Raw genomic sequence first — 15,045 nt, forward strand, 5'->3', positions numbered from 1 at the left:
AAATTTGGACCCAACACTATTTAATGGAGCCCACTGCACCTAAAACAGCCCCATGTGCACAGATATGACGTGGGCCCAAATGACCTGATTGTTGGCTACTTGTCTAGCCACTTGTCAAGCTGCTGTTTGTCTGCTTGTACAATTGAATTTGGTTTTTTTTTTTAATATTCTAAATGTAACTTAAATCAATGATCTAGATTAAATCTAAACTATTTTAATGGTAAGAAAAAAAGATCCAATGGCTGAAATTTAAATTCAAAGGTCAAAAAAATATTTTAAATTAATCTAGGTCAAATTATATTTGTGGAATTTCAATTTTGTTAATTCAAATTGTTCAAAAAATTTAATTATGAAGTTATTTAAAAAGATTGAATGAAGAAATGTTATCCCTAAAAAAAAAAATTAGACTTAAATCATTCTTAAACAATTTAATAAAGTTGTGGACTTAAAATTTGAGTCCGGAGGGTTGGGAGAAAAAACGATTTGAGTCATGACAAAACCCAAATAGTTACTTTTTGAAGGGGGAAAATTTGGGTTTACCCCTTTATGGGTTAGAGAAGGCCTTAGAGAGTCAATAAGCTCACTAATAAGTGAAGGGCCAAAGCTCAAAACAAATCTAAACCAAGTGGGGTGGCCAATAAGTCAATAAGTTATGCAGAATGTCAATTAACCTACACCAACCCATGTACTATGCCCCTCAAATATAATAAAATCACTTTGTTCAACTATTGTCCTATTGTCCTAAACCCCTTCACACATAAATCAACAATGGTATAAGAGCAACACACATCACACCTCCTAAATTCTAACACTTTCATATTAGGTTTGATTTTGGCACCTTGCTTTCATACTAGGAACTGCCTTTCGGTTCCAAATTATTCAGTATCTTACCCTAGCAGACATTACTTGAGGCAGCCATTAAACTCAAGTTGAAATACAGAAAATCGGGTTTTACTTGAGGAGAAAGTCCGTCACTTATTTTGTCAAATCCTTAGCTTTCTGAGTCTCAGCTTTGATAATATGAAATGAATGATCTTTTCCTTCCACTTCAACCACCTCTGCTTCTCCTTCCCACCCACTTTCCTTCACTGCTTCATAATAACCAATGCCTCTATTTCTCAGCCATCATTCTCAGAAACACTCACAAACAACAAAGAGCACCAAGCCCTGCCAAGCTTGGTGTTTCAAACCACCAGGCAAACCCTCGTTCCCAACTGTCATAATGTTGGTCCTTTTTTCTGTCCTTCATCCCATTTACCAACCACAAGGGTCAGCTCTACTCTGAGGAACGAAGAGGAATTTGGCGGATCAACACCAATGCCCTGATCGGATGATGTCTTTTGGCTCGCAGAGAGAACTCCTTCAATTTCTGAACAAAATTGAAAGTTGAATCAGTTTGCCAAAAGCGGACGGGCCCGATCAAGGCCCTATCTGTCAACTTCTTCTTAGTACTGATATATTTTGTTGCGTAGGCGTGTCACTATTGAGTATATAACCAGCCTAATAGATCTAGTGTGGATATGAATGATTAATGCTGATGAGCTTGCGCTTCCTTTCTGGACTTCTTACCAAGCCATTGTGCCTCCAGGGGGGTACTGGCCCAGATAGATTCTTTTCTATACCTCAATTAAGAGGACTTCAATATTCTTTCCTTCGTGAGTATCGCCCTGACAAGTATGAGCAGCACCTGAACAGAAAACAAAGCAAGACCAAGTTTGTGGTTAGCAAAAACCCTACCTGGGTTTTATTAACCTGCTTCAATATTTTCTCGTTTTCAACTAAATCAATAGTTAATTCAGGCCCATTGGTGAAAATTTCGGGCCCAACTTAACTTCTTGTCCCTTTATTTTACTATTTATTTCGGGTCCCTATTGCCTTTCGGGCCCGAATGCTAGTTTTTCTGGACTGTTTGAGGGGCAAAAGGGCGGGAATCCAATTTTATGTATTAGAATGATCTTTAATTCTTTCTTAAGATAATCAAGTGAATTTTATCCATATAGATTCTTCTGCAACTTATGTTTACTTTGAACCTTAAACTAAATAACATAAGATTATTTAATTAATCCATCAATTGTCCTTGAATCCGAATTATAGAGTAAAGGAAAAGATATTGGAGATTTCTCAATCTAGTTCAAACGATTACATGAATTGAAACAAAAAGACGTCTTAAAAGAAAAATCATACCATGGATATGGCAGAGCTATGAGAGATAAGCGTAGAAGTTGTCAACTGGTTATCTAAAGAAAAAACAGGCAGATTGTTATCTTGGGAGTTTTTCAAGTGTTTTTTGAGACGTTGCGTCTGATTTTGGAGAGAGAGTCCCCTTCTTCTGAAGTAGACTTTCATCATTTATAGAGGTGGAGGGAACTCGTAATGATAAAAACTGAGACAAGACCTTTGGCTTGTGGTTCAAGGTCACCTGCTAGTTAGCTGATCTTAACCAGTTTATAGAAGGAATGATGGAGGACTTCTAGCAGGAACCGTCGGTTTTCTTTGTGGAGCTCTCTTGATTTGACTTCTTTATACTTGAAAACCTAGCTGGCAATTTTGATCTTTTTTGGTTTTGAGGGCTTCAGTACGACTTGTTTTCTTGCTGGGAGAGAAGGAGGTCAAGTCGTCATTAAATGTGATAATCCCCTTCGACCTCTCATGTGGGCCTAGAAAACACGCTTACCAATCTCTTAACTTGTAGTGCGAGATAAAGATCTGACTCTCAAGACTTGGGCCTTTTTTGATTATTAAGAGAGGCCCAGTTGGAAAAGAATGACCTTAAGAAAAGACAAATGCTGTTGGATTTGGCTTTATCTTTAAAAAATTCTTTTTAAAACTTGAGACCATTTTTGGCCCGTTTATCAAAATTGGGTACAAACACATAGCAATCTTATGAGCAATGTTGGCTCCTACATTGTCACCACCCAAAGAAAAAAAAACGGATCCACAGTGTCGCGATTAGCGCCACGCTCATCAGCGATGGCATTATCGTAAATGTGAGGCAACCCATCGGAGAGCAGCCCTGTCCTCTTAGGCAACGGAGCCATCCTGTACTCTACTGACATAGCAATTTTGGCTTGGGAGACCAAGTTGTTAAGATAGCAATGGTGATCTAAAGAGAAGGCAGATTCGATGCAGAAACTTTCACCATGGTACAGTGGCGGATCCAAGATTCAAAAGTCAGGTAGGCGAAACTTACCTTAAAAACTCGACGGTACGAGTGAATTTTATTGATAAAAATAAAAAGATACACCTAGTCAGGGGGGACGTAATGAGCCTTACCCTCAAATATGCATATCTATACATAAATAAAAGCTTAACAAAAAAAAACAAGAAGTAAATGCAATGCAACACAAAAACTAAACTATTTTAATCTAAAATTGTACCCTACGAGGCTTAGAAATCTTAAATTCTTCAATTATCTCTTCATTATCGATACTATTAGCAAACTCTCTTTCAATGTGGAGAATCATGCAATCAGCAAGGAATTCATCAGCTATGGTGCTTCGAAGTCTATTCTTAATAATTCTCATACATGAAAAAGTTCGTTCCGTTGTTGCTGTAGATACAGGAAGAGTCAACACCAACTGAATCAATCTGTAAAGCAAATGGTAGTTTTCTGCCAAAGTTTTCAACAAAATTCTTAAAATCAAAGGCCTAATTAATTTCAACAAAATCCCCAAATTATATTTCATTCCTAATTAAACCCTAGAAAACTCAATTTCAAATTAAAATTAAAACTAAGATGCATACATTTATTTTAGGAATAACCCAATAGAAGAAGATAATTAAAGAGAAGAGATTAAGAAGAATACTTGTTTCCTTGTATATGAGAAGAGAAGAGAAGAGAAGAGGTTGTCCAGTGTCCACGATTGCACAGCACAGCCAAGACTTGCGTTGAGAAGAAGCTCTCCCGACTGTCTGAATTGCACCGCATGCACCACTATTTGGCTACTTAAGTTATATTCTTTCTTTTATTAAAGTTTGATGGGCCATTCATAACATGGGCTAGTTATAATTTTTTCAGTTTTTTAAAGTTTGAGTAGGCTTGTGCTGTGGGTTTTATATGGATTGGGTAGGCAAGAGTGTATACCAACACATGGAATGGATATCAATTACATAGCTTATATATAGGTTTTTTTTTTAGTGAAATATTTTTGGGTAGGCGGTAGCCTACCGCCCTGGCTTAAGATCCGCCCCTGCCATGGTAGTAGAGCAAGATGGGGAGATTTTGCTGGGCTCATCAAGTTCTGGGAGAAAGACTCTAGCTAAGATCAATATCTTTTGAGGACACTCTTGTTTATGAGTCATCAAGCGATGGGGCTGCATATTGAGAGCCTAATAGGCGTTCAACATAGCCATCCTTGTACACTCCGATAAATGGGAGAAGCTCTGTCTGCCTCCTTGGCATGGAATACATGGTGAAGGTGCTGGGTTTTTCTTCTTTTTTTTTGTAGAAAGAGGGCTCTAAAAGAAAAAGAGGCAAGACCCAATTGGCATTTTTCTATATACCTTTTTTTTAATCACAAATGGTTTTGAGATTTGTGAAATTATCATATTTCGTCCCTAACTTTTTTTTTGTGACACTAATGATCTTCAAGGTTACCCTCTACACATCAAAATGGTCCATGCCATTAGCTTCAGACAAATTTTTTTGTTAAATTGCTAACGTGGCACGTGTGTAGAGTCCACACATCCAATTGTATAAAGTCACGTGGCTTTAAATAAAATAAAATAGATTTTAAATATTTTAAAACTTAAATCCATAAAAACAAAAATACCTACACCCTCTACATTCTCATTCTGCCAGCGCCCTTCGCCCCCTCGCAGACCCACATTTTGCCTCTCTCCCTCCTCTTCCTCCCTTCTCTTTCTCTCTCCCTTTTTTTAAAAAAAAATTCTACAAAGCCGAAGTCTTTGACTTTTGCTTTGGCTACGGCTGCAATGCCAAAGACTATATGTGATCTTTGGCTGACCCTGTAGAAGGCCTCTACTCTTGGACCTCCACAATGATCACATGATGTCTCTTGCTTTTGATTTCTTTCCTCTGCATCTCCTACTCTATAAAATCTGTTTTTCCCTCCAGTCTTTGTAGGCAACAGCAATCTTTTACTGCCCATGTCCAATCACAAGCAGAACGAAAAGGAGGGGCAATGTTTAGTTGGATTAGACTGTGAAAAAAAGGAAGAAGAGGGGGAAAGAGGCAAAGAGTGTGTTTGCGAGGAGAGAGGCGCAGCGCAGGCAGAGGGAGGACGCAGAGGGGATGGTCATGGTACAGTTTTTTTTTTTTTTTGGGATTTAAAGTTTTAAAATATTTATAAATAAAAAAATTGTATTTAAAGCCATGCGGCTTTATACCATTTGATGTGTTCACTCCATACATGTGTCACATCAGTAATTTAATAGAAAATTTGACAAAAACTAACAAAAACCATTTTGATGTATAGAGAGTAACCTTAAGAACCATTAGTGTCACACAAAAATATTATGAACGAAAGATGAAAATTTCACAAACCTCAAGAATCATTCATAATAAAAAGCATTATTTTTATGACTAACCAAATTTGGGTAAACCAGTAGGGTTTAAGTTTAACACGAGAGGTAATTTCCTTGATTCAATGGCTAATAAACTTATGATATTTTTCTAGATTTAAATTTGAGAAGCCACCCAATGCTATTCAAAAAAATAATAAAATAATTAAAAAATAGTTACCCTTTAAAGGCAACAAGATCAAAGCACAAATCATGTTTATGCACAATTGTATCTCTTACTGAATACTATCTCATTAAAGAGCAAAAACTTGGGGGAATACCAAGAGAAAATGTAGGTGAAGGTCACATTCCAAGCAATGTCGGAATTGTGTTACAAATGAGGCTGCGTGTCTACAAGTAATGGAATCAGAATGGACTATAAGCAAACTAAAATCAAAGAATTAGAAACTTCCACTGGCTCAACAACAGCACGAACATCTACTACCGGTCTCTGTACAAGAGGGTGTTAGAACTCAAGAATCGAAGGCGGCAATTTATAGCCGCAAATTATGTGGGTTAGGCTTAGTAAGCGCTTTAGTAAAGTAAGTGCAGATCTCGGGTATTATACGCATGATCAAATGAGAGTGCCTGCAGAATTCCAGCATAGAGAGAATTTCAGTTGATGAAAGAAAAAAAAAATCAAGACTCTTCTTCATCAAAATAAGAAAAATGATGATACCCTTCCGCCAAGGAAAACAAGACGAAATCTAGGAACTCATGTGACCATACATAATATGATCTCTTTCAACCAGTCCATTCATAGAATATACAAACACAGTAAGCTTAGCAAAGATCCAACTGATATTGCAACACAAAAAATTATCTGAGTTATATTAAGTAATATGAACTTGAGATAACTTAAGAGCATGAAAGTATTTATTTATCATAAGAGTAACTATGTGCATCTCCATAAGTTTCATTTCAGATCCATTTATTAGAAGAATGATATAACAGAAAGTATTCAGTAGCTTTAGCAAGTAACACCATCAGCACAAGCTAGCTAATATTTTCCGTTAAAATACACGGTGTAACTCCCAACACATTGCAAACTTGCCTGCATATCTTTTTTAAGGAAAAAGAAGAAATCCTGCTTGATCTGCATAGGAAGCGATATATTTTGGATAAGAACCAAAGGTTGGAAGGAGCACATACCCTGGTCTGGCACTCAATTTTTCAAACTGCTCCAAAATAAACAAAATGCACGTGTGCCTTAATGACATTGCATGGAAGGCTTCTGAAAGTTCATACATGTTTGAAACATTCTCCAATGATACGTCCTATGTCAAAAAAGTAGAATAGTAATTAGGCAGCCGCCTTTTTCAATTCAGAGCAGTACATGAACAGAGAGAGAGTGTGTGTCAGGTCACCTGTGCTATTGTATACTCACAAAGCCGCTTCAGTCCCTCCAGAAGATACTGATCTGCAGCTCTGAGGAGATCTTGAGCAATATCAAGAGTAATGTCCACTGATCCAGTGTATATAAATCTGTGCACAATCAAAAGTCTCTGAATTATCAAAGCTCACCAGAAAGCTTTCATGAAACAGGAAACACACAACCGTCACTTTACCTCATCATCAACTCGAAAACCTCCCATCTAATATTTGGTATCTCTATGTCCCTTGCATCCTTCTCCTGTAATAGGTTAACTGGAAATTATAAAGATATTGCACACTATTGAAGATGAAGACATCCTTTCTACTATGTTACATGCACTTCAGTTTACTTGTAGGTAAATGGTGATCCAGTATGAAATCACTATATGCAGATACCCACCCGGTAACCACCATCAAACATTGCACGAAATGCATCTGAAGAAGCAAGCAGGCAAATTCTGTGAGCATAGAACCGTCTACCTGCAGTTGGTGAGTGAAAAATCAAACATTTAAGGAGTTCCTTTATGCTAAGACTACAATCAATTATGCTAATTGAATGTTCCTCTATGACAGCTAAGTAGGAAAAACTTAAATGAAAATAAATAGATATAAACCTTCAACTAAAAATATAACATCGGACAGTGTGGGATTGTTTACATACTGCTCCCCTAGATAGACCTGCACAAATATTTGTCCACCGTCATAGGCAATTCATACTAAATACATACTTTAATGCTTAAAATAATGGTAGTTTCAGAAAAAAAAAGTATTATGCCACCATATTGACATTATATTATGTCCAAAACATAAGGATTCAATATATACACATGTATACATATATAATGACCACAAGCATGAAAAAGCCTTCTGCTATTGAAAAACACCCAACCTGTGGTGTCGGAGATGGGGGTGCTGCATCCACAGGAGAAAGAGTCATGGCTTTGTTGGCCAACTTATACAAAGCCATAGCAGCATCAAGCTGCTGTTTATGGGTAGTAGAGCCAAGAAGCCCAAGAAGCAACTCCAGCCCTGCTTAATAATATTGTATATATCAGCAAACTCAAAATCAACATAAATATATAAACAATAAGTTTCTATGTGAAAAAACACCATGAAAAGTATGATTTAAATATAGAGGATGTGACATGCCATTGTTGTCAATGAATATTGTTCTCAGATCATCTGGGGAACAAAGATGAGCAAAAGCCAAAGCAACACGTTTCTGGACAACCCTCTCTGCTACACGCATCAAATACAACAAATGGGACAAAACCTACATTAAGAAAATTAAGGAATTACAATCTCAGATGTTTTTAGCATAAAATTCACATAAACATAATGCCATAAGCGTACCAACAGCTAGAAATTACAAAAGTCAAAAATTAAAAAGAAAAGTAATAAGCATGAGCTCACTCGTCCATGAATCTTCTCCTCTAATCTTTTCAATGTTTTCGTCACGCAATCCTTTGTCGCCTGAAAATACAATTTGTCAATAACTTGTGATATGTAGCAAAGAGAGAAGAAAAATTGAAAACAATTGAAAAACATCTCTTATAGTTACTAAATTAATGGAGGAATCATATTATCAAACTATGACATTTGGAAACATACTGCATTTAGAGGAACTACAAATATAGCTAACTCAGAGAGAGAGAGAGAGATACTTGAAAAATAAATTCTCCATCCTGCAGCTTCTGAACACCTCCAACCCTAATAAAATCGGACACATTATCCTAGAGGAGAAAATGAATAAACAAAATAACATCACATTAAAATGGTGTTCAATGTCTACTTGTTGACCAATTTATAGCATTCAGCCCACAATTTCATGAAAATTCATAAATAATACCATACCTCATTATCTGCAAGGCCATAAAGAGTAAATGCAGCATTATGTTGCAGAGACCCATTTTTTGAATCAAGAAGCTTCAGCAATGGCAATAAACCACCATTATGAGCAATACCAGCTTGGTTGTTTGTGTCCTGAATTTGCAACACTTGATGCAATTATTGCCAAATCACATAGTACAAGACACAGAAAAACCAGTATTTCAATAATAAATCAAAATTATGGCATTGGATTACACTATCATGAGCCCGAAAAACCAGTAACGGTACTAGTGATTAGAAGAAATTCCTCAAAAATTTAATTCTGGAACTCCTGTCCAACTGTACTAACATACATGACCCATAAATTCATCTTTATTTCCATCTATGGTTACGTTATGTCAATTCTTAGCGCACAGTAGAATACATCTGCTGGCATGAAGACAATAGCCCCACACTGAACTTTTCAATTTAAACAAAGAAAAAACAACGAATGTGGAGAAATAATAACCTGTGCCAATCTCCCCAATGCAAAAGCTGACATCTCCCTCAGTTGTACGTCAGGGGATTGAAGCATCTCAATCAAAGGTCGGACAGCACCCCTCTGTACAATGTGAACCTACCAAAAACTTACTATTTCAATGGAAGGGCAAAGGAAAATTGGAAGGATCCAAAGGCAAATTAATGCATAACCACAGAAAATTAAGAACGTGAAGGTAATTATCTGCATCGAAGCAACAGGGCAAGAAAAAAGCACTACCTACAATGAGAAAGCAAACACTACAGGTCAAGGAACTATTTTTCAACAGAGAGAAAGCAAATATTGATGACATTTTGTTTCCTAACATCATTGTCATGCCAAGCGCAGAACAGGGGTGAAACTGTTGACTCAACTAATGGAAACATTTAGAAGGAGAGAAATATATCCAACCCACCTTGCAATCTGAATCAGTTGCAGCAAATTGTCCAAGTAATAAAGCTGCCTCTCTTTGGCTCTCGGAGCAGCAAGAACTATAATTCAATATAGAAGACTTGAGAAACTTCTTCACGTTATAAAATAGTGGACGGAGAATAACAACAATATAGTTGCATCATGTGACATGACACTATTGGGACGCACCTAAGCAATCCAATAACAGGTTGTAAAGCTCCCGCAAGAAGAACTTCTTTCTTTATGTTTGGAGATGAGTGTACCAGATTTCCAATAACACCAACCTGCATTACATAAAAAATAATCTGATGCTGCAGAAACATGAAGTGCAAAAACCTAATTCTGCACAGTATAAGCCCAGTAGTTCATTGTAAATTTTAGTCTAATAAGAAGATCCTACCGCTTCATAATGTATAGCAGGATCCTCAGACCGAAGCATTAGAATGAGGGTAGGAAGAGCATTGCATTCGACAATCTGCAAAGTCATAAATTGACAACATTTGTTTCATGTTCAAAACAAATCTTTTATAATAAATCATAACTTCACAAGAAAGGTCTATTACTTGATTCTTATTCTCATCATTTTTAAATGCCAGGGTTCGTAATGCTCCAGCAGCTGCTCTTTGCACCTTGGTATCAGCAAATTCAAGCAACTCAACTAAAGGTGGAATTCCGCCTTCTATTCTGTATATGCAGTCCTGGTATCATTAGAATATTGTGTTGCTACAGTCAAATTTTAAAATTAGGGTACTTGAGAGACAAGCAAACCTGACACGTGTTTTAATGCTGCTGTTTTCATGAGCAAGGTTGGTGATGGCATCAGCAGCTCTACGAATGACGCTATACAAAGCCCTGGATACAGGAATATCCTTGTGCCTCTTCAACAAATCCACAAGATGAGCCAATGCACCAGTGTCAACGATGAGTTGTTGATGCTCAGGCTGTTGACACATAAAAGAAACTGGTTTAGCAATTACATGTGGAGTTATTGTGACGCTGAATTAATACTATCCCAGAGTGTCTACCGCATAAATATTCATGCAACATCATAAAGGTGAAGAATAATACTGGCTACACCAAGAATCAAAAGCAAGCAGACATAAAAGGGCATCAAGATGTTCCACGTTTGGTATATTAGTATACTTCAAAACCGACACAAGATGGCAGAGTTTATGCACTCAGGCAAAATCATGCCACACCAACTTACTATAACATTTCGGCAAGTACAAAACAACCAAAGGGCCAGAGAAGCTGATTGTAATAAACCTTACATATACTACAACCAAAAATAAAACTACTTTTTGCCACAACTTGCAAGCTATTATGAAATCTCAGCCTCGTGCTAATTTTTTCATTCAATTTTATACAAATTGTAAATTTTAGCAACTTCAGTTACCATCCAGCTAATACAAATTTCAATCCTTGAACCTCTGCAAGTAATTTACACACTCAATTATACGATCACCAAAAAATAAAACACGAAATATATTCATGCAGAAATAGAAAGTTTTAAGTGGATTGAAATATTGAAAAACAGTAAGAGTAAAGTGACCTTAACTGCGAGAAGGCCTAGTGCAAAGGCACTTCCCTTCTCGACCTCGTGTTCGTACGGCTTCGAACTCCGGTCTCCTTCGCTTAAAGGCGGCGCTTGAAGATGCTTCACCAGAGCCGGAACCGCACCGCCTTCAACGATCACGTTTACTACTTCCTCTGCCCCAACACAAACACACAAAATAGTTTATTCCAAACAATACAAGAACCAACATAACGCTAGAAACTTGCAGAACTGAGAGCAAACTAGAAAAAACGGAAATTCGGATGAGATCGGAGGGTGTTTTGGGGATTTTGTGCAACCAACCGTTCTTAGCGAGCTCGGCGAGGACGTGCGTGGCGCGCTTAGCCGACGCTCGATCGGCTTCGCTCCAAGAGAACGTAGAGTTGAGGACCTTCACCTGCTCGCTGACCTCGCTGAGCAGGGCCTTTCTGGCTTCGCCGGACTTCACCGAGATCTCTCGTTCGTCTCCGATTTCTTCCTCCAGTTTCCGCTTTTGCCCCTTCCTCTCCGGGTGGTTCTGATCCTGGCGCCTCTGCAACTCCATCAACGAGGCCAAACCAAAAAAGCGAAGATGAGGAGAAGAAGCTGATCCGAAATGGAAAATTTTTGGATTTGAATAGGTGAGAGTGAAAGACAGAGACAAGAAAGAGAAAGAGAGTGCAGAGGGGCACTTTTGGAATTCCAAAAAAAATTACGAAAAAGAAGTAAAAGCTTTTTCTTTCCGTTTGTTCTTTTTTTTTCCCCTTTCTTTTCTTTTCCGGTGAAATGTGTCGGGTTTAAACCGGCCTCATGATTTCCGGTTCTGCTAACTAAATCTTTTTCCTTTTTTTTTTAAATTAATTTTGTTTTTTTTACTAGATTATTATTGATAATTAATTGATTAACGTGCGCTCCCGCTCTAAGAAAGTACAGCAGGAGGACGGAGTGGAGCTAACGTGCGCATGGTGTGTAGAGAGGACGGGCCCGCGAGAATCTGGGGGTCCCTCCAATTGCACTGTAGAGTAGAGCCGTCGTGCTTGCATGTAAAGTGGGGGGATAACTTTGGGTGGCTGAGCCGGGTCGACCCGAGCGGGATGCTGGTCGGGTTAGAAATGGATCCGGAATTGAATCCTTGTGAAGGTGACGTGTGGGGGGGAAAAAGCTGAAAGGGTCATGAATTTGGCACCAACCCGACCAACCAAACAACGGGCTCATCATCATCAAATAGAGGAGGATTGAGGAGGAGGTGGATTTTATTTTACACACACGTGCTGATTATGATGGGTTTTTTTTTTTTTTTTGGGTTGCAACTTTCAATCGTGTTCACATGTCCAACAAACATTTTTCAGAAATGCGATTGGAGAGAGAGGTACACACACAATGCACGCAGCCATGGGATTTTTAGAGAGAATCCAATGATGATTACATAATAAAATATAGGGTGACCATCAGCACAATCAAGTTTCGGGCCCATTCTTAATGGTGCCACTTCCACACTTTGCTTTGGGCTTACTCTAGCAGGCTAGTTGATCAAACTGTTTTTCCTTTTACATATTTACGTATTTGGAATAAAAAACGATATGAATTGGATGGATTAGGTTTAAATATGAGAACAAATGGGTATGAAAGAGTGCTGTTATTTCCACTCTTCTGTCATATTTTCCTACCCATCTTATCTTCTCACACACCATGTAAATTTGAAAAAACACAATCATATCTTTCCACCTACCATTATTCCTAAAATACGCTTTCATCATTGACGAACTGAATGAACCCACCCCTCTAGTGCTAGCACCTGCAATCTCATCCCTAGATCTCTACCATCATCGACTACAAATGTAAATATAAGAACCAAAACTGAAATTGAAAATGACTTTTATAATCACTCTACAGTGAGGGACATGAAAGATGGGATGTTTGGGGAAGAGGATGAAGGCTGTTAGAACACTTCCAACGGTGCCTCCCAACCCGGGCAACAAGGGGGCCAAGGCCCCATTTGACGTTCAAGGCAGCTTCTACAACCTTGGTAGTTCGTGGGTCCTAGCAAATCAGGCCAACCCAAAGGCAAGAATAGCTTGGGTTTGCTGATGTCAGCGATGATGTTAGCAACGAAAAAAAAAATTTAAAAATCTAAAAATATACTAGAAATTTCAGAATTTTTTTTAATCAATACTTAGTCATATTCTTCATTTCCCACACCAAAACTCTATGCAAAATTCCTCTCTCATATCTCATGTGAATAGTGGTTGCCATTGGGTTGCCATGGCAATGGGTGAAAACACCACAAGCATTTTGCAAAGGCTGCCACTATTCACACGAATAGTAACAGCCCTTGCCTTGCCATTGCCCTTTGCCACGGCAATTGGGTGGAAGTGCTCTTAGTGATGTTTGGGTTCATTTGAAGAGAGAAATGGGAGGAGAGAGAAAGAAGGAGATGGATTGATTGGAGAAATCTCTTAAATATCAATTTTTTTTCTCTTTAAGTCTTTAGAAGTCATTTTACAGAGGGGTAAATTTGTCTTAAATTTTTTGAAAATATGGTAAGTGGGAAAATAGGACAAGGGGTGGAATATAGCAGCACTCGTATGAAATCAACTACATTTCCCTAATCAACTAGGGTCACTAAATAGAATATTAGTGCTTATAGGGATCATTATTCAACCCATGACACGTTAGTTGGACGAAACAAATCCTAACAAAGCCTATAGCTAGGGATGGCAACAGGCTGGGTATGACAATACCATCCGTTTTCGCTCCCAATCCTCGCCCCCATACCCGCTAATAATTTCCGGGGAATCTCCATCCATGTCCCCTTCAGGAGACTCTCTCCCAAAACCCGCCACGAATCCCCGAATATTTTTTTTTTCTTTCCAGATTGTGCTTCCATAACTAAATTATTTTTATTGATGTTCCTCTGCAAATTTTAAGCTTGCAATCAACTGAAACCATTTTCTACAAAATAAAATCAAACCCAAGGGAAAACCCCCAATATTTGAACTGAAACCATTTTGCCCAAAATTAAATCATGTTCATAGCTACACAACCAAGAAATACACAAACAAAGGAAAACCCATTTAGCAAAACCATAAAATAATAATAATAATAATAATAATAAAACAAGAAGCAAGAAAGTGACAATTTCCCAAGCCTGTGAAGAGATGGAGCTTTTGAGTTTGGTTCTGAAACAAAGCATTCGCAGTAGATTGAGAGACCAAAGATATGGAGATTAGAGAGAGAGAGAGAGCTATGAAGAATACAGGGTGAGCTTGTTGTGTTAGAGCGGGCTTGGGTAACATCCTATTAGATTATAAGTATATTATAATTATATATATTATATACTTATTAATTCAAACATAAATATATAATACATTCGGGCCGAGTTCAAGGATGGGGACACCATTACCATCCCCAACCTGGACCTGTTAGGGATTTTTTTTGTTTGAGGATCCCAGTACTCGTACTCGATTTGTCTCCAAAACCGCCTCCGTTAGGGCCGGGACCCAATGAGGACTCGTCCCGACGGAGATTTCTGACATCGCTACCTGTAGCCACCTTCGCCCAAGGTAGAGCCTAGGTCAAGGGTTTGAAACCTAAACCCCACACACCCATTTTAGCATGATTAGGCGCAACCTGACCAGTCTAGGCTCCCTATTGAAATATATCATCTTTTAATATTAAGAACGTCAAACCTTGTAGAGGAGACTAATTCATTTTAATTGAAATATTCATGTCGAATTACAATGGAGATCATAAAGGAATTTCTAACACACACATTATCAATGTGACATTTCCCTTTGGAGATGCTATTTGTGATATGACATACATTAACACGAACTTAAAAATAAAATACAAATAC

At 38.0% G+C, this 15,045-nt stretch overlaps 1 protein-coding gene and 1 pseudogene across 1 annotated transcript; both read right to left on the reverse strand.

The window, feature by feature from the left end:
- Positions 1-975: 975 nt before the first annotated feature.
- LOC148920231 (2-hydroxyisoflavanone dehydratase-like) lies at positions 976-4,411 on the reverse strand (annotated as a pseudogene).
- Positions 4,412-5,668: 1,257 nt separating this feature from the next.
- Positions 5,669-11,958, reverse strand: LOC103322795 (ARM REPEAT PROTEIN INTERACTING WITH ABF2). Its single transcript, XM_008224730.2, has 19 exons — positions 11,514-11,958; positions 11,208-11,365; positions 10,424-10,596; positions 10,219-10,339; positions 10,056-10,130; positions 9,845-9,939; positions 9,660-9,735; positions 9,236-9,343; positions 8,752-8,880; positions 8,562-8,630; positions 8,311-8,370; positions 8,047-8,170; positions 7,787-7,926; positions 7,512-7,575; positions 7,298-7,377; positions 7,092-7,156; positions 6,891-7,008; positions 6,676-6,800; positions 5,669-6,111 (listed from the first exon to the last, which is right to left on the reverse strand). The coding sequence occupies exons 1-19, from the start codon at positions 11,752-11,754 to the stop codon at positions 6,018-6,020; spliced, it is 2,115 nt and encodes a 704-aa protein (XP_008222952.1). The 5' UTR covers positions 11,755-11,958; the 3' UTR covers positions 5,669-6,017.
- Positions 11,959-15,045: the final 3,087 nt, after the last annotated feature.

The sequence above is a fragment of the Prunus mume genome, linkage group LG2 (genome assembly GCF_029339155.1).
Source record: "Prunus mume cultivar Tortuosa linkage group LG2, ASM2933915v1, whole genome shotgun sequence".
NCBI classification, from domain to species: domain Eukaryota; kingdom Viridiplantae; phylum Streptophyta; class Magnoliopsida; order Rosales; family Rosaceae; genus Prunus; species Prunus mume.

Excerpts from the sequence above, each read along its gene's own strand:
- LOC103322795 (XM_008224730.2), bottom strand. The coding sequence starts at position 11,754 with ATGGAGTTGCAGAGGCGCCAGGATCAGAACCACCCGGAGAGGAAGGGG. Across the intron at positions 9,736-9,844 it reads CCTGTTATTGGATTGCTTAG|TTCTTGCTGCTCCGAGAGCC; the intron begins GTGCGTCCCAAT and ends ATTGAATTATAG. Across the intron at positions 6,801-6,890 it reads GTGAGTATACAATAGCACAG|GACGTATCATTGGAGAATGT; the intron begins GTGACCTGACAC and ends TTTTTGACATAG.